The 20,003-nt window shown below is 46.8% G+C and overlaps 1 protein-coding gene across 4 annotated transcripts in view; it reads right to left on the bottom strand.

The window, feature by feature from the left end:
• Nucleotides 1–20,003, bottom strand: part of SEC31B (SEC31 homolog B, COPII coat complex component) — a 2,991,081-nt gene that overhangs the window by 1,258,883 nt on the left and 1,712,195 nt on the right. For all 4 annotated transcript variants that reach the window (XM_069610491.1, XM_069610490.1, XM_069610492.1 and 1 more), the window contains one exon: nucleotides 16,554–16,662. In XM_069610491.1, the coding sequence (XP_069466592.1) occupies nucleotides 16,554–16,662 (109 nt within the window). The remainder of the gene's footprint in view (nucleotides 1–16,553; nucleotides 16,663–20,003) is intronic.

Here is a 20,003-nt window from a genome sequence, read left to right as displayed (position 1 = left end):
CAGCAAATAAGTTGCTAGTGTTGGGAATTTTTTTGGTGGAAATCTACTCACAGAGCCATTTTTATAATGCAGGCATTGATTTAAAGTTTTGATCCAAGTCCACTCAGTTACAAAGGCATGCTTGTTGTGAAAAAGTAGTTAGCCAGGGTTCTCAGAATGGAGTTTTGATTGGTAGAGATCAAGCATTTCCTAAAAAAGAGTGAATGCTCACCATAAATGAAGCGCTCGAAGGGAAATCAACCCCAGCTCATATCTCAGCCATGCGTTTGGAACGCATCGCGGGAGATGCAAAACTTGCTTCCAAAAGGTCGCTTTCTTTTTAAGATCAATACCACCAGACAGGGTTTCTAGTCCATATAAAAGACTTGGGACTATTTTCATGTTCCAAAAAACCCATGCTGGTTTGATTGGAAACTTCCCAAATTTGTGCAAAATAATTTTCGCCTGAGATATAGCTGTGACTAATTTCTCCTCTATGCGCACAATTTGAGACCTGGCGTTGCTATGACCTTCAAATGCCCTGTCCAAATATATATAATGTGGAACATCCCTCAAGGAAATGTTATTAATCGACCAGGTGAAAACATTCTTATATACCCTTTTTGGGGGAGTATAACACAATTTGGGTTTTTATCAGTATTAATCCGTAATTCCTTTTGCGTAATGTACAACTGAAAGCCAGCAAGCAATTTTTGGAGACCTATTTGCGTTTTGAAAATTAATACTAAATCGTCTACCTACATTAACGCTTTTATTGGCTGTTCATTAAATTTAGGGGAATCTGAAATTATTTGATCAAAAATGTATCGTACATCGTGTAAAAAATAATTGAATATTGCAGATGCCAGGAGACAGCCTTGCTTCAGGCCTCTTGCTGTTGGAATAGATCTTGATAATAAACCTGCAAGAGACAATCTGACTGTATTGACGTGTCAGAAGGTAAGGCTGAAATAATGTCGTAAAGAGAAGATCGACATTGATCTCTATTCTGTTTGGAGAATAGGATCACACGTGAAATGGAATCGAATGCGGCATTGAAAAAGATTGGTTGTTTTAGCTTGTGGCTTGAATGTTTAATGGCATTCAAACATAGTAAATTAATGTTAGTGCCTAAACCCGCTATAAATCCTGTTTGCGATGGATCTCGGAAATTATATTTCACCGTCCACTCATTGGAATCTCTTAGGATCAATTTGGCAAATAATTTTCCTGGGGCATCCAGGAGCGCAATATTTCCTTATATTTCAAGGGGAATATTCCACCTGTTTTAAAGTTGCTTAAAACCTTGGAGTGTGGTTACATCAGGCTGCAACCACTGAACGCCTGGGTCGTTTACCCACATTTCTTTCCCCCTGTACTTCTCTCCAGATGCTGGTGAATGAAGAGGAGCTGTATACTGAAGGAGGAGACGTTTCTGCCTTTGTGAAGGAGCCTGAAGAGCGTGGTGGAAACTGATTGACCCAGGGGAATGAGAGTACCCTGCATAACCACCTAAGCCAAAAAGGTAGAAGAGATGACCCGCCTAAGTTGACTGGGAAGACGCTAAGACAAAACCTTTCCAAGAACTTGGAAGAGAGAGCAGGACAGAAGCAGGACCCCTGAAGAGGGTGCAAACCAAGACCATAAAGAGAGAAGAGGGTCAAAAGCAAAGATCCTGTGAAGAGGAGAGGGGCAAAAATACAGGCTCCCTGAAGACATGAGGGGCAAAGAAAGGGAGAAAAGAGATAAAGAAGATAGACTCCTGTAGGAAAGTGGAGCAAAGCCAAGTTCCCTGAAGAGGAGGGACTGTCACGTCCCTCGGGGCTCCCGGAATTTCCAATGTCCCTCCCCAAACCTCCAGTCCCCATACCTCCACTCCGCCCCATCCACTTGCCCGGATCCGGGACCCACATGTGCTCTCCTCGAATTCCTGCGTTCCAGGGCAGGTGTGTCAACAGCCCGCCCATCCCCCTAGACGCCCGCTCCATTGGCGCATTCCGTGGCGGCTGTGAGATTGGTCTCGCTTCCTGCTTCCGCGTCACATGACCCAACGCCTCCCGCTCATGTGTTACTAAAACACGATCACGTGATACGGGCACGGGTCACGTGACTAGAAGGCACTCGTAGCACCACTATTTAAACACTTGCATCATAGTGTTCAGTGCTTCACAGCTGTTTCTCTTGGACACTCTTTGGCGCTACATTCGTTTTGGTGTGGATCGTATGGAAACTGACCTCGGATTGCTTCACAGATTGTTTTGGATTACCCCGATTACTGGCTCTTGGAACTCTTGTTACGGATCACAGACTGATTTTGGACTTCCATTTTTGCTACATACCTTGGTACTACGTTTCCTGGATTTCTTGTTTGGATTCCAACTGCAGGTGGGCCCGGCGCACTCGGACCTCCACCTATCCTCCTAAGCCTACTATCCAATACTGGGAGCGAGACACTGGTGGGTCCCGGAACCCCTACATAGGTTCAACTGAATCACTGCTGTCATCCATTGGTAAGACCGCTCCATTCTTTGTTGTTTGGTTTGTGGATGTTTTGGCTTGATACTTAACCAGTGATTTTTTGCAGTTGTCCAGGGGTTCCCAGAAGTCTGCGGCTCCGGAAGAACATCTCCCACCTGTGGCCTCAAAGGTTGTACAGAGAGTGGTTTGAACTCTCTCTGTGCGGCACTTGTGGACAGAGGTATCTTCTGCATACACGACAGTCAAGACACAACAGGGACAAAGCTAAAGGAAAGAGAAAAGGGCCATCAAGTAATAATTGCAAGTAAAAATGAGAATACTCCACGGATGGGATATGAGACAAAGGATAGAGAGACTGATCAGAACTCCAAGAGAAAGACTGGGGAAGGCCAAACCCCTGAAAATGAATACAGGATTAATATCAAAGAAAGAAGGAAAAAAAACAGACCCCGAACAGGCCCAAAAGACCCATGGAAGCAGATGCAAAAGGCTGGTAAAATAGAGAGAGGGAGAGGAACACAGGAGAGAGAGAGAGAGAGAGAGAGAGAGAGAGAGAGAGAGAGAGAGAGAGAGAGAGAGAGAGAGAGAGAGAGAGAGAGAGAGAGAGAGAGAGAGAGAGAGAGAGAGAGAGAGAGAGATATCACCCAGAGGACTGAGATAAAGAACCAAAACACCAGACCCAGCTGATCCTCGCCTAAGCCCAGCACCTTGAAACAGACCAGAAGTACCAGTTTGATTTCTCCGTATAAGCGGCCCAGTTGGTTGTCTACCAGTGGAAGCCAAAGACTACCTCTTTGAATTGCTGGCCTTGGTTAATTTAGTTGAGGATTTCAAGTTAAATATTTTACAATCAACACTTTGCATCTAAGGGGAAGACTACATTTATTGTCCTCATCGCATTATTTGATTTGGCTAGTCTGACAACTCACATTTTAATGAATGTTTTTATTCAGGCGACCTTGATTTTAAATTCAAGGATTAGATGCAACAGGACAGGTTAATTTAGTTTTTTTTAGTACTTTGGACACCTTTTTACTTTATAGGTGATGTGTGCCTTAACTTTGCATTATTTGCACAGGGATGGACTTTTACATAATTTATGTTTGAACACTATTATATACCTTAAACCCCATTTTTTCATAAACTTGCTTAATAAATATTTTTTTGAAAATATCCAAAGTCTGAGACCCTTCTGTTCGCAATGTTGTCACACTTTGTGGTTTTTTATTTAGGATGCTAAAACAAGTTGTTTCATGCACCTAATCATATTGTGAACAGAACAATTTGTCTCCATGTAAAATATGGTTGGGCTACTTTTGGAACAGTTCCTAACTCCATTTGGGCTATACATGGGTTTCCTTTTGTGGCAAACCTGCCTACTCAGCATTCATCATGGGTTTTTAAGATGGTTCTGTTTGATGCCAGTGCCGCGTCTCAACGCACCAGTCTCATCCCAGACATCACAACCCTCACAAATTAGATGGCAACCTCCAGAAAGTCTGATTAACCTTCCGCTCCAGGATTAAAACTGATTGACTTTGCATTTCGTTCAGTTAAAAGTGATCAAGGAAAGCTAATCACATTGTAAAGCCAATGACCAACAGAATGAAGAGCACTCAGGAGCACAAGGATGCTTGGGGGAACAGAACAACTAACTGAACTGGATTACTTGTTCCACCCCCTCAAGCATCTGATTGGCTGAAAAATACTTGGCTCACTAATGAACGGGACAGCACTGCCCAGTGACCACCTACATGTCATACATCTCACTGGAGTCTGAGAAATACTGCCTGCGCAATATAGCTCCAGATTCATAAGGCCTAAGCAGAGTTGCCACCCACCTGGATTTAGAGCGTACTGAATGTATGTTTCAGGCCTTGTCAGGTTGACAGATCATAAATCAGGATGTTATCTGTCTCCTCAGAGAGCAGTCCGAGTTTCAAGGCTCAGAATCCAGGGAGGTTGCAGCAGTGGCCTGTTGAGTTTTAAGGAGTGTCAGCCAAAGCTGAACGGGCTTCGTGCAGCGTTCCTTGGAGCAGCGATGTACAGCTCTATCTGGCGAGTATGCAACAATTAATGGAATCTGCGTCAATGGTGCAAGTGCACTTAAGTGACCGTTTCATGTTCAAATTCCAACTCTTTCAGCAAAGTGCTAACGTTGGGGCTGTTGATTTTGAAGGCCCATATGTCTCCCAAGCTATTTGGTTTATTTGAGAAACAATAGGTCAATTGTTTGTTTATAGAAATTCTCAAGCTTGCCTGTTTGAAATTTTTTTTTTCACAACTACATATTTTATTTACACCTTTGCAAAACTATATGTTGGAAGCCTATTTTCAAAAATGAAAACAGCAAGCAATGTTTATAACTAAGAAAACCCACCACAGCAGACCTCAGGCAACTTGTTGCCACTTATAAGGAACAAGTTACTTACCTGTAACTGTTGTTCTCCAGCATGGGTCTGGCATGGATTCACATGCTCATGAATATTCCCCGTCGTCAGGCTGGGAATCCTCGGTACAGAAAAAAAATCAGTATCAGTTTCGTTTCTGATCTGTCTTTCCTAGTAGTAACCAATCACTGATTTCTGGGTCATACTGCCCACAGCCAATAACTGGCCTCTCCCTAAGCCACGCCTCCGGCAGCCATCCTCAGATTTGGGAGCATGTAAAGTGGCAGTATGACCAAGTGAAGAGCCGCAGAGGGGTAGGCGGGAGGGTTCGCATGTGAATCCATGCCAGACCCATGCTGGAGAACAACAGTTAAAGGTAAGTAACTCGTTCCTTCTCCAGCATGGGGTCTGGCATGGATTCACATGCTCATGAATATAAGATTACATAGCAGTACACACATGCACAACCACGGAAGGTGGCAAAAGGCTCAACATTAAGCAATAAATAAACTCAACATTAAGCAACTCTTACCTCCTCACCAGGCCCTTCAGGCGAACAGGTTGCGCAGCACTGCTTGGCTGACCCTGGACTCCTCCCTTGAATCCAGATCGACGCAGTAGAATTTCGTGAAGGTGTGCGTCGACCTCCACGTAGCAGCCCTGCAGATGTCCAGCAGGGGCACACCAGACAAGAACGCCGTGGTAGCAGCGATCGCTCTGGTCGAATGGGCTCTCGGACGGCCGGGCAGCGGTCGGTTTGCCAAACGGTGACAGTGCATGATACAGCCGGAGAGCCATCTGGAAATGGAAGCCTTCGAGAGAGCCTTCCCTTGATTCACAGGTCCAAAGTTCACAAAAAGCTGTGACGTCTTCCGAAAACTCTTCGTGCAGTCCACATAGAACTTCAGCACTCTAGCTACATCCAGCGAGTGCAAAGTCCTCTCGGCCGGCGACGAAGGCGGTGGGAAGAACACTGGTAACACCAAGGGCTCGTTGAGGTGGAAGTCCAACGGCACCTTGGGCATGAAGGAGGGGTGCGTCCTGAGCACCACCCTCGTGTCGTGAAAAGTCAAGTATGGAGGCTTGCAAGATAGGGCCTGAATCTCTTCCACGCGCCGTGCAGAGGTGATGGCCACAAGAAAATCTGTTTTCCACGATAGGAACTTCAACGGTGCCGTATGCATAGGCTCGAACGGGGTCCCCATGAGCCTAGTCAGCACCACGTTGAGCTCCCTCGCCGACGCTGGGGCCTTCACCGGCGGGAACGAACGAGCGGAATAGTCCCTTCATAAATTCCTTCACCGGGCGATGAGACCACAAGGACACCCGTCCTGTTGTCCTGGTGTATCTGGAGATGGCAGCCAGATGTATCTTGATGGAGGCGTGAGATAGTCCAGCCTTGGCCAATGACAGTAGGTACGGCGCAGTACTTGTGGGACCGTAATCCGTAGAGGGTTAATCTTCTGTGCCAAATAGAGCTGCCGTCCCATCTACTGACAGTCCTTACTAATCTCCATGAAGACTTGGCAATTCAAGTGAGACTAAATATGTCGGGCGATCTCTCTGAAATAATTCACACTAAGAATGGTCTCAGACAAGGGTGTCTATTTGCTCCCACTCTTTTCAATCTTTACACAAGTGATGCTGATCTCCCTCTCACAAATTTCTCTTTGGTCTCTCTGCAAATTGAGGGCATTAAAATATGTTGGAATGCCTATGCGGATGACCTGCTTTTGGTCGATAGTACCCCAGTGGGTTTACAGAGAAAACTCAGGGCATTTTCTATATACGCACAAGAAAATGAACTGGTGATAAAGGAAAAGAAGTCTGTCATATCCTTTACCAACAGGAAGAGAAATATAAAATTTAAATGGCGAATAAATACTTGTTTGCTAGCAAAAGTAAGTTCACTCTGTTATCTGGGGTTCCCTATATTTGGGAGCATCTCGATATACTCTTATTGGAATTTCTACCTGGAGAAAACAGATAAGTTCATCCTCCTAATGAGGAAGATCTCAGGTAAATTTTGTAAATTCTCCATCACTCCTCTCATTAGGTTTTATAACCTGAAAATTGTTCCAAAACTGATATACGGCATGGAAATCTTACCGTTTGAAATATATATCGTTTGGTACAGAAATGGAATCGAAGATCTGGCGAAAAATCATTTTTTATCTGCCCCAATGTGTTCCGATACCTGCAATCCGCTACGAATTAGGCCTTATCTCATTAAATATGAGAGTAAAATGGAAAAAAATGGCATTATATCGGAATTTAATGATATCTAAAAATAATTCTCTTTATACTCTATTGGGCGGTAGACTAAGAAGGGGATCCAGTGATTCAGTATGGATGCTAAATTTACAAAAAGACTGTGTAAACCTCCTCAATACCATAGATGTTTCCTATGAAATGCTATTCACTAATCCAATGGAAGTGAAAAAACGGCTGCAGTGGTCAGACTGGGCCATCACCACGGAAAAAGTGGCCTCCTCAAAGATCTATAAACATCTGGTCACTGAAGGGGAAAAAGCTAGGCACTTTGGAATCCTATTTAACCAAATTCCCTGACCCTGTAAGGAGAGCAATCTACTTACGCTTTCGCTTCAATGTGCTCCCTACTGGGGAAATCCTCGAGATTAGATCTGCCATGAGCCTAAAAATTCCCCGTCGCTTTTGTCGTTGTGCTGACACGACCGAATCACTTGAACATCTTCTTATAAACTGTTCAATAATAGCGCAACAGAGGTTACACGTGTTTGGAAAATTTGTTCATGACCCCTCTAGGGTCCACACTGAATTAATATGGTGGTACATGTTACACGGAAAGTCAAACACACTAAAGCTAGCAGTGGTCACCTTCCTAGTAGAAGTGTGTGGTTTGGCTACCCTAGAAAGAACAAATTTATAATCTAAAATTTACGCTAGAATTTTAATTACTCACTAAAGGACAAACAAGGCCTTTCTTTTTCTTTTTGATGTTCGACTGTTATTAACGAAGTCTGAAAGATGGAAATGTTGTGTGATCTGCCCTTTTATTTCGTCTAAGTTTTTATGGTCTGTAATATGAACTGTAAATTATGATTAGTGAGTTTTACATTTGGAATAATGTTGTAAATGTATTCTCTTTTTTCTTTGTAATACTGTGAAAAATGTTATTTTAAAATTTTGTAAAGGTTTAACTTTGTTTAAACCAGATACAAATAAAAAAAATAAAAAAATCTTCTGTGTCCGGCACCAGACAGAGAACCTCTTCCATTTGTGTCCGTAACACTTGAGAGTTGAGGACGCCCTGTCCTTTGCAAGAACCTCTCTGCAGTCGGCCGGTATATCGTATCCCCCAAACTCTAGTGCTGCAGGAGCCAGGCCTGCAAGTTCAGCGACTTCGGGTCCTGATGAAGAATGGCGCCTCCTTCTCTGGAGAGAAGATCCACGTCCATGGGCAGTTTGACTGGTGGGGACGCCGATAAATCCAGAAGATGCGGGAACCAGATCTGTCTCGGCCACGCCGGTGCGACGAGGATCATCCTACATGGGGACCTCTTGAGCTGGTTGACGAGCCGGAGTAGCAGTGGCAACGGCGGGAAAGCATAGAGGAACAGGTTGTCCCAGGGGAACGAGAAAGCATCGCCCATGCTCCTCGGTTGGGGGGACCTGCTGGCGAATCTCTGGCACTTTGAGTTTGTCGCCGTCGCGAAGAGATTGACCTGGGGTCTGCCCCACAGCCTGAAGAGTCGATTCACTTGATCCTGGCGTAGCTCCCACTCGTGGCACGAGCGCAGCTCCCTGCTGAGTGAGTCGGCGATGGGGTTCTTTATCCCTGCCAGATGAAAAGGTACCAGAAACATCCCCTGGTCAACGGCCAAGTGCCACAGATCCTGGGATTCCTTGGACAGGGCTGGGGATCTGGTTCCACCCTGCTTCCTGATGTAGAACATCGTGGTGGTGTTGTCGGTGAAGATCCTCACCACTTTGCCCTTGAGAGACGGAAGAAAGGACCCGAGGGCCAAAAACACTGCGTGGAGCGCCAAAATGTTGATATGAAGTTGTTTTTCCTCTGGGAGCCAAAGGCCTCTCGCGTGGAGATTTCCGGTATGCGCTCCCCACCCTTCCAGGGAGGCATCCGTCGTCACTGTTACCTGGTGAGCTGGGGGTCTGAAAGTCTGCGCCCGCCGTCAGATGAGTGCGGGTGCCCCACCACCAGATCGCTCGTCGGAAGGTCTCGTTGAGCGGTATCCTGTCCTCGAAGCTGCCCGTCCCCTGGATCCAGTGTGTGTCGAGGAACTCCTGCAGTGGACGCAATCAAAGTCTGCACAGGCGTACCAGATATATGCAGGTGTCCTTTTAGAATGGGGATGTGGAAGTAGGCATCCTCCAAGTCCAACGATGACAGGAAATTGTCCTCCTCCAGCTGTCCCAGCACGTGCTGGAGGGTGACCATCCGGAACTTCTGAGCCTTGATGTACTTGTTCAGTCGCCGCAGGTGCAGGATGGGACGCCAACCTCCTGTCTTCTTCTTTACGAGAAAGTATCTTGAGTAGACCCCGGAGCCCCGAAGTCTCTTTGGGACGAGCTCGATGGCACCTTTTTTTGAGCATCGCCCTTACCTCCAGAAGCAGCTGGGGTACGTGGTTTTCCTTCCTGGCCATGGGTGGTACGCAAGGGCACTTCTTTAGAAACTCAAGGGCGTGCCCCTGGGCCAGGGTATCCAGCACCCAACGGTCGGTGGAGATGGACTCCCACACACTGACGAACTTTGCCAGCCGGCCTCCCACCGGGGTGCTTCAGTCGGTTCAGTCCTGTTTCGAGGCCGCCTTGACCTCTCTGGCGACGACGGCGGGAACCTCCAGACTTGCCCCGTCCTCTATAGGCCTCTTGCGACGAGGAACGGGCCGCTTGGCGGTAGGTAGAGGAGCCACTGCCGGAACCTTTGGAGGCCCCTTGCTTGCCTCCGGTGTTCCGAAAGGACGGCAGTCGTTGCTGGAGAACTCCTAGGGCCCGGGCTGTCTCCGTGTCCATTTTTGATGGCTAGCAGGGACTCATCCACTGTCTTCTCAAACAGGTTGTTCCCATCGAAGGGCATGTCCAACACCTTGGCTTGTACGTCCTGGTGGAAATCCGTCGCCTTCAGCTATCCGCGCCGTCTGAGGCAAACACTGTTGCCCAACTGGTGGAAACCGGTGTCAGCGATGTCCGTCACCACCGTTATGGCATAGTCCGACGCCACCTTGCCTTCTTGCAGGATTTCCAGGGCTTCTGCCCTCTTGTCGTCCGGCAGGAAGTCCAACAAGGGAGCGATTTTATACCAAAGTTCCCTGTCGTAACGGGCAACGATAGCCAGGGCGTTGGCCGCCTTAATCGTCGTCACCGCCGAGATGACTCGTCGTCCCATCGCGTCGAGCTTCTTTCCCTCGCCGTCCGTCAGTGAAGTCGATGCCCCCCCCCGCCTTCTTCCTGGCCGCCGCCGAGACGACTGAATCCGGGGTCGGCTGTGCTCTAAGGCATAGAGGGGCTGCGTCGGGTACCCGGTACTTCTTTTCGTATCGGTCCCTTTTTGCCGGCATCGTGGATGGGTTCTTGAGGAGGGAGAGCCCCTCGTCCCAGATGTCATCCAGTAGAGGTACCGCGAGGACCGTCTTCCTCTTGGTCTCTCGACGTTGATAGAGGAACCCCTCCATCTTTTCTTCGGGGCAGAGCTGGAAAAGCTCGGATGCCCTGGAGATCATCGCATGGAAGGATCCAATCTCATCGGGCGGGGAAGCCCGGGAGGGGGGACGACGGTAGGTCCACCCCGCCGTCGCCGCCGCCGTCGTCGTCCGTGCCCGTCGTGGCTGTGGCCGTGTCATCCCCGCGGACCGTGGATAGGGAGGAGGGTTGAGCAGGCCTCGAGGGCTGGAAGGGTGCAGGAGGATGTGTTCTTCTCCTCTTGGGTGCTGGACTTCCCGACGGCCCGGCCCCTGGCTCCTCCGTCGGGCCTGGTTCCGGCTCCCCTGTCGGGGCTAAAGGCAATCTAGTCCTTATTTCAGAGCATAAGGATTGAATTGCCATCAAAATGGCCACTGAGTTGTCCTGCGGCACTGGCTGCGACGAGCGCGGCAGTTGGTCTGGGGTCCCGTCGGCACCTCCGTCGCTTCCGTCGTCCCCCTCATTGGGATGCCTCTCGACGGGCTGGTCCTCCATGCCCGCGTCGTGGCTCTCAGGGGCTTCGACAAGTTCATCCTCGGAGGTTGTGTCTGAATCCACGACAGCCACTGCCCCCCCCTCTTTCTCCGCCGGGGCTTTCGTGGGCGTTCTTTTCGATGGGCTTGAAAGATGCCTCCCTCTGAGGTGGCAGGGAGACTCTGGGCCCCGAGGCCGCTACCAGAGGTGTAACTTGCGCAGACTGCGCCAGGGTTGCCGCGACTTCCTCGATAGAGGCCTTGGCTGGGTGAATCAAGGCCTTAGTTACCAACTGCATGCTTTTGGCCTTCACCTTGGCGGAGGGCTCCCCGCCTCGCTCCCCCTCAGCCGAAATCTTCGAGATCGACCGGGCCTCTCCCGAAGCATGGCCGGGTTCTCGGATTTCCTCTTACCCGAGCCAGAGCGTTGGCTCGTGGTCAATGGCGCTGGGGAGGATTCGCCCTGCCTGGCATCCGAGGAGCCCCACCATTCGGTGCTCCCGGTCTCGCAGTGCTTGGCCTTTTGTTGGGCCCCCGTCGCCGGGGTGCCCTCACAGTACTTAGAAGACCGCTCGGATTTCTTATTTTTCTTCTCACCTAACGGGCTCTTTCCCTCCAGCCAGTTGGCGAGACGAAGATGGCGGTCCCTCATGGTCGGCTCTGACATGTTCGCGCAAAACCACAGTCCTCCTCCACGTGCGTTTTGTCCTCGTGAAGACAGCAGAGGCATAAGGAATGCTCGTCTTCCTTGAACACGTTCTGCAGCTGGCATCCAGGGCAGGCCCTGAACAGCTTTCCGGGCGTCGAGCTCCCTTTCTCCTGGGCTATGTCCGGGGTAAGCCTCAGAAACTTCTGGAATCCTCCAAAAGCGTCGTTCGACGAAATCTTTACCCTTGAGGGGCGTAGAAACTTCCGAAACAGGTCCCCGTTGATCGGATGTAAAGACGGTGGAGCTTGAGGCACAATTTAACCGAGAAATGAGAAATTCTCTTTGAAAAAGCACGAAAAACGCAGTAAAGCTAGAGAGCTACAGCACGAGCACTCCCAACACTTGAACGTGCGGTAAAAATCTGAGGATGGCTGCCGGAGGGCGGGGCTTAGGGAGAGGGTAGTCATTGCCTGTGGGCAGTATGACCCAGAGATCAGTGATTGGTTACTACTAGGAAAGACAGTTCAGAAACGAAACTGATACTGATTTTTTTCTGTACCGAGGATTCCCAGCCTGACGAAGGGGAATATTCATGAGCATGTGAATCCATGCCAGACCCCATGCTGGAGAAATAGGGGATTCAGGCCCGACACCTTTTTTGCATCCTGTCACTTACACTGATAAATGTAAAGCAAAACTATGAATACAAAAATGCACAGAAACAATCAGCACTGGAAACAAAACTCACAACTGAAGGAAATGGCATGCAGGAATATACATCTCTGCTTCACAACCACCACATAGAGTAAGGAGTCAGTGGTGGGAAAGAAGCTGACTAGTGACCAGTGTTTGCTTTTTAGACAATGACAATCTGAATTTGAATTGTGGTACACGCATTTGGGAAAAGCTAAACTACCTGTCCCAGAATGCAAACCGCTGTTGAATGCACAGCCAGGACTAGATGGGGGTTGTCAGATAAGTTATGGGACCACTTCTCAATAATTAAGGCTTTGTTGGAATGTAGTCCCCTCTCTGTAGATCTATCTAGCTAGCCCATTTCAAGTGAGAGTTACACCATTCATGCCCTACATCAAACTTCAAATCACCTACTCCAAGATTTGTAATGGAGCAAACTATCTCTAATATTGTTGTACGATAAGCTTAACAAAAATGGGGAGCTTTTATAGCAGACCAGTTTCTGTCAAAGGCTAGCAGGGTAAAGTCATTCACAAGTCAGTGTACACGGGTTAGCCTCTTACCTGATTTAACAACATTAATATGATTATGGTGGAAAATATCTGGAAGGATTTTATGACTGGCGTATGCATATAAAAGGTTAGTAGGGATTGGGAAGACGCAGCTTAATGATAGATGTGCCTAAACCATATTTTAAACAGTCTTGCTCCTATATAATTAATTTGGTTGGACAATATTGGCAATGTTTCTTGAAAACTTGCAAAAGACCATTCAGTTGCTGGTGTGCACTTTATAAAATGATTAATCACTCAACTTTTCTCCCCGTAAATTTCTTTTGGAATATAACCTTTGTGTGCCAATGTTTCCACTGCAGTGATTTATCTGAAACCTGCAGCTAGATCTCTGCAGCAGTTTCTTAACCCACTGAGCTCGTCTAAGGAATTACTGGCGTTCAAAGCGTAAAATAAAACCTCTATGAATGCTTGTACAGCTGTTTTAAAAATAAATACCATTTTTTTTTAGAAATTAAATAAATCGGTGTCATCTATTGATCTGGCAAAATCGATAAGTTGGTTAATGAACAGCTTAATACACACTTGCCTAACTGCCAGAACTGGCCCAGAGACTGTGTGGTTTTAAGACTTTCTCTGGGGACTTATAAGCACACAGCCGGCTCTGTGGAAGTGGGCGATTACAACTATACAGCTTGGATCCGCAACTGGGAATTGCACCTGTGACCAGCGTTGTCAGGGACATTCATCTCACTCATCTATCTTGCACGTACCATATGAGGTAAAGTCGCTAAGTGGCGGAATGGTCTCAAACCCTAGCTTCACCATTTAACTAAAGTGTGTGGTCCTGGGCAAATCAGTTTATTCTTCTGTGCATTATCTGTGGCACATCTCATGTGAATTATTATAAGCCCTGTTTTTGCATCAAATGAAGGAAGATTTAAAATATAAGGCACAGAAGGGAAAACTGATTTGCCCAGGATCACAAACTTTAGTTAAAAAAAGTAACTGCAAGCATGATTTGTTCTCTTCCCTTGCTATTGTACTACCGTTTTTTAAATCTGTAAAAGAATGTGAAAGAGAAAACGAAACCACAGGAAACTCCCCCAGCACCCGTACTGAAAACCTTCTACTTCAAACAAATAGGGAATGGACCACCCATGGTGCATGACACAACTTGGGCGAAATTTTCTGCATAGACGGACTCTCGACCACCGGTGCCAGTCACGTGGAGTGATCAACACTTGAGCCCATTCATTGTGCATCTTCGAAACCGCACATTGCCTGGAAACATAACTGCACAATACCAACAAGAGAAAATGGAGGAGCCTTGACCTGGAATCCCTAATAGAACTGATGGAATCAACCAAAACAAACATCTCCCAGCTAACCGAATGGTTTCAGGCTTAGTGGAGAAAAATAAAACCAACGCCTGCATTACAGAGGCCCTAGACCAAATAGCACCAGCAAATTCCTTCAAAGCCACTAATAGAAATGGCAACAAGATGATTCACAGAAGATCTGAGGGAACTCGAAAAAACAAACGGCAAATTGGAAAAACTATGGAGAAACCATTATAATCAAATCGTACAAAATAAAATACCAACGACAACTCAGAATGTACAAATCAGCAATCCTTACAACAAATAAAGCATACACTACGCCACAAGAATCCAATCAGCAACAAACCATCAGAAATAACTATTCAAAATCATCAAAGAAATCAAAAAGCTGACATCTTGCAACAAAGGCATCATACGTCACAATCCCTATCTGATAACATCACTAAACACCAAAGAACAAAAATAGAAAACAATTCAACAATCCATTGATGCAAGCCACTCAACAATAAATGCACTTACGGAACCACCAATAACCAGCACATCCCCAACCACAACTACACTCAACCGTTTCAAATTCATAGATGACATTTTTAACACACTAATAAAAACCCCACACCTCGCAGGATCCCCCGGTAACCCATGCCCACCAAGCATCTTCAAAGAAATAATGAACAACACAATCCCAGCATCATCCTTCCGGCTCCTGATGAACCTCTCTCTAATCACAGGAATAGTACCTAAAACTTTCTAATAAGCATGCATCAAGCCCCTCCTAAAAAACAAAACAGTAAGTGTGGAAGATACCACCAACTACAGACAGATATCGAACCTACCCTACACGGGGAAAATATTGGAGAGCCACGTCTACAAAATCCTACTGAGCCACTTCCAAGTCGGTTTCAGACCCATGAGAGGAACTGAATCAGCACTTCTATCCATATGGGACGACCTAAAAATAAACAGACCAGACAACAGCACCTCATCAGCCCTCATGCTACAGGACATTGACGCCTTCGACACAATCAGACAACTCCACCCTTCAATGGCTAACATCCTCCGTAACTAACCGAAAGAACTTACCTACCGCCTTTTACGTCTAACACCAAAACATCTACTGCAGAGTACCACAAGGCTCTATCCTCTCTCTATCCTTTTCAACATATACATGTCCCCCTTAATGAAACCGATTCAAACTCACAGAATGACTGCCTACAACTACGCAGATGATACCCAACTCATCTTCAAAATAACCTTGACCAAAGACCCCAACACCAGCCTCAACAAATGCCTCACGCACTTACACACATGGACGACTAACAATCTCAATCTACATGTGTCCAAAACAGAAATAATGACTCCCGCCACCCCCCCCAGAGGTTAACGCAACAGTCCTACAACAGAACTGGCCTGCAGACATGGGAACCAAACTGGAAGATCTGCTATCATAAAAAAACTGGGAATACTCATGGACAACAGACTCACTAGAACGACAAGTCAACGCAATAGCAAAGAAATGAGTCTACCTTCAGCGACTTATTAGAGGGATCCTCCCCCAACTCTCCTTCCCACACAAATCCCTCGTAATCATATTCTTAGTGTTATCTGGAATCGACTATGCAAACAGCCTCTACCTTGGAATGCCAGAACATCTCACTAAAAGCTCCAATGCATACAAAATACTGCAGCAAGGATACTCCTGAAACTAAACCGAAGAGACTACATCACACCAGCACTGAGAAGCCTGCACTGGCTCCCAGTAAAAAAAAGCGCATTAACTTCCAAGCCTTCTGCATCGCTCACAAATCACTACACAGAAAAGAAGCTGAATTCTTCCAAGCCAAATTCATCCGGTACCAACCAGGAATAAAACTTAGATCAAGCAACAACCTCCAAATCGAAACAAAACACTATGAAAAAAGGAAATTCTGATGAACCGTATTCTCCCGACTAATAGCTAGTCTATGGAACTCAATCCTGAAGAAAATAATAACGGAAGATCACCTAACATTCAGAAAACAACTGAAAACCTGGCTATTCAACTCACCATCACTGTGACCAGCAGAAAAAAGAGCATCTCCCACTTCAATCACTTTGGACTCAAGACAACCAAGAGATCCTGGAAACAACAATTAAAGAACCACACTATACTAGCCAAGCTCCTTGCTCCTCCAGCATACCCTACTCATACCTCACACGCCCTACAGGCCAGCTTACCCCACACAGACCTCACATCACAAAACATGGGAGAAAATGAGGCGTGCCTGCTTGCATCAGGAGAAACAGCACATATGACTATTGGCTGAGTCTTATTGGACAAATGACTTTATTTTACATTATATGTAAAGTACCTGTGGTTACAGGGATCTCAAATTTGCCTGTATCTGGAGGTAGAAGGCTGAACAATTCGGACGGAGAGGAAGAAGTGGATGTACTCTGTCCTGAGTTATTGCCAGACCCCTTTGAAAAGGAAACAAAAAAGAAAGGTATTTTTTTTGCGCTCTGAAACACTTGTGTACGAGCGCGATATAAATAAAACATCAATTCAATTCAATATGCATACGATTTGCAGAACATTGCTGTAAGCCACTGATCATATAATATTTGATAAGGCAATTAACAAGCAGCCCTTGCAGTGATAAGTGCAGCACATGAGTTGATCGCTAATATGTATAATCCAGTTATAATCATAATAGCATCGAAGACAGTTTCTCTGCAATTTAATTCTAGACAACCACCAGAAGGGGTGCAGCAGTGGGTGCCACATGAGCCCTAAAAACATAAAATCTGAACCATTCCAAGCGTAGATGGCCAAAAATAGAATACAAGATAAAGAAAGCACATAGTTCACCTTGGTGAAATAATTTGTTCTCATTGGGCCTCATTCCGAGGTTGGTGCTAGTCATGGCGCTGTTAGCGCCATGACTAGCACCAATACCGGTACCACCACCGACTTGGTGGTATGGGGACTACCATATTCCGACCATTGCGAGACCGGTAAGTCCCCATTTGAAAAGCCATTCCCCATTCCTACCCGAGCCCCCGTAGGGCTCAGTGGGAAGGGGGAAGGCCGCAATCACGGTACCGTAAATTACGGTACCGTTATTGACCCCGGTATCCCTTTGCGGGTCCCGTCCTTAACGCCTGCTAAAGCCAGGCGGTAAGGAAGGACCTGCAAAGGGACCTCGGAATAGGGCGCAAAGGGATTACCGGCACCGGTGTCATTACCGGTGCCCGGTATCCCTTTGCGCCCAGCAGGTAATGAGGGCCATTGTCTAAGAGGTATATTGTTCGGTCCTTTCATGCTGATTGTTTAACAATGAAGGCTCTATGAGAGAAACAATCACATTTTATAGATATATCATGATGTTTGAAAGTTTCCTGAGCATTGTCATTCAAACCATCCAATTTACTCAAACCTAGTCTGGATTATACTTGTATGGTAAGGTATTGGTGTTTCGGCAGGAAGCAAGACGACACAGAGCAACACAGGTTCAATCCCTGGGTCTGCGCTTAGAAAACTCTGGGTATTACGCACGTTATAAATAACTAATTACAATAATAATGATATAATTATAATTTCCTTGTGCCCAATGCCCTCACTCATTGAGAGGTTTATCAGGACAACATACGTCACATTTTCATACTGTTACAATACATTTATGGTTTCCCATTAATCCCAGAACATTTGCTGGTTTACCAATTAATGCTCATCTAAGGGATAAACAAGCAGAGTGAATGACCTAATGGTATACATTCTTTCACCAACATTAACAGGGTACTGGTGGGGCTCCCAATCAAAGTTTTCCTTTGCAGCAGGTCAAACTACCTTGCTAAACCCATTTGAGAAGTACTGCATGGTAGAAACACCCACACAATTCCCCGAGAACCATTTTAGTTGCATAGTTTATCTATCCTTCGACATGGTCCCTAGTTTCCTGCCCAAGCTTCACTATCAAATTCCTCCACACATCTCACTAAGAGTAATCTATGATGTACACATTGTAATTCCTTATGCATGACCGTAGCCCAAACTAGCAATGCTTGTGGGCACATCCTTTGGTATGAAGTAAACATCATTTATTTTATCAGCATGAGCTATGGCTCGAACTAACATCTACAACAATCAACGCTACCTATTACAAATATCCCGATTTACGAGAGGTTTAGAGCATGATGTATCCACACAATTCCCCTAACTTAATTTACAATATACATTAGCCAAGCAAAATACAATTTTATGCATACAACTCCCTGTGTATGGTAACAATGGGCCTCATTACAAGTGTGGTGGTCTGGAAACAGCGCGCTGGGAATGTCAATCACTGACACACATTCTGTACCGTCGCACTACGAGAGGAAATACCAGTAACAACGGTGATTGCAACAGCCTACACAGTGGCACTGTTGCCGGTAGCACAGGTATCGGAATCTGCAGGGCCCACGTGAAGCAGTGCCGGAAACTCTGGGACCACAGAAAGAAGGCAGCATTACAACCCTGGATTTCCCACAAACACTGGCACAAATATGCTGATGCCACTGGGAAAACTGTGCTGGAAACACAGTTACCGCAGAGAAGGCGGTAACCAGGCCCAAGTGTGCAGTAACAGGCCACAGGTGCACCCAATTGACCCAGCTGCACACAATGAGCACAGACACTGCAAGCAAGGACCACACCCCCACACACCCTCAAACACAACCAGGCTGCCACTCGTAGCAGCAGTCATGGACATGGAGGTGCTGCATGCAGGAGTGCAGCACTGTTAGCAGGAGGTGCAACAGTGGCAACAGGCCAACAGGCAGTGGAGGAGGATGATGAGGAACAATGGGGTGCAAGTTGTGCTCTGGAAGCGTGCAAACATACCCCGCACAAGGGCTACACCCTGGTCCCTGACTGGCAGGTAGATCCCACCCCGTTGAAGGTGGTGTCTATACTGCATTTCCTTGGCCCAGGCACATTCCAACACACAGTCGGGGAGCTGCATGGAATCTCACAGCCAGCATTCTCAAACGTGCTCATGCATGCCCTGGATGACCTCCTGTGTCATGTGTCCCAACACATAGCAAGAGTTCAAACAGGCCACTGGATGTTTTTATTTTGCTTAACTTTAGACCTATCTTTCTGCTTCCTTGCTTTATGAAACTTTTCGTGTCCTTGGTGGCTCCACTTTGGTCTTCGTTTCTGGAGGTGCAGTCTTTGCTTGACCCCTGTCAGTCAGGTTTCCGTACCAGGAGAGGTACCGAGAGCGTTTTGCTATCTGTGGTGGATGATCTTACTAGACTGGTTGATGCAGGAGGAGTGTAGGCCCTGATATTATTAGATCTGTCTGCGGCCTTCGACACTGTCAACCATGCTATCCTCCTGTCCCGCCTAGTCGCGGCTGGCATCTCAGGGGCCTGTCCTGGCATGGTTTACCTCTTTTTTGACTGACAGGAGCCAATCAATTTCTTTACCTCCTTTTCTCTCATCTTCCTATTCACTTCCTTGTGGGGTGCCACAGGGCTCTGCCTTGACCCCGATGTTATTTAACATCCACATCCAGCCACTGATTGCCCTCATCCGCAACCACGGCTTCAGGTGCTACTCTTACGCAGAGGTCACCCAGATCCTGGCTCATCTAGATCAGGACATCGGTGGCTTGTTGTCTCGGCTGTGTGAGTGCCTTGGGGCCGTGAAGGGTTCTCAATGGGACAAGACTGAGGTTCTGGTGGCGGGGGAGGGGGTGTTCTTCGGGTCTGGATACCTGGTCTTCTTTTTGGCCTGTTTCACTGGGTGTTTTCCCTACTCCAGTGGCGGTTGT

Source organism: Ambystoma mexicanum, chromosome 8, assembly GCF_040938575.1.
Source record: "Ambystoma mexicanum isolate Mex_15411 chromosome 8, UKY_AmexF1_1, whole genome shotgun sequence".
NCBI lineage: Eukaryota > Metazoa > Chordata > Amphibia > Caudata > Ambystomatidae > Ambystoma > Ambystoma mexicanum.
Note: the sequence above shows the minus strand (reverse complement) of the source record. Positions and strands in the feature narration are given on the sequence as shown.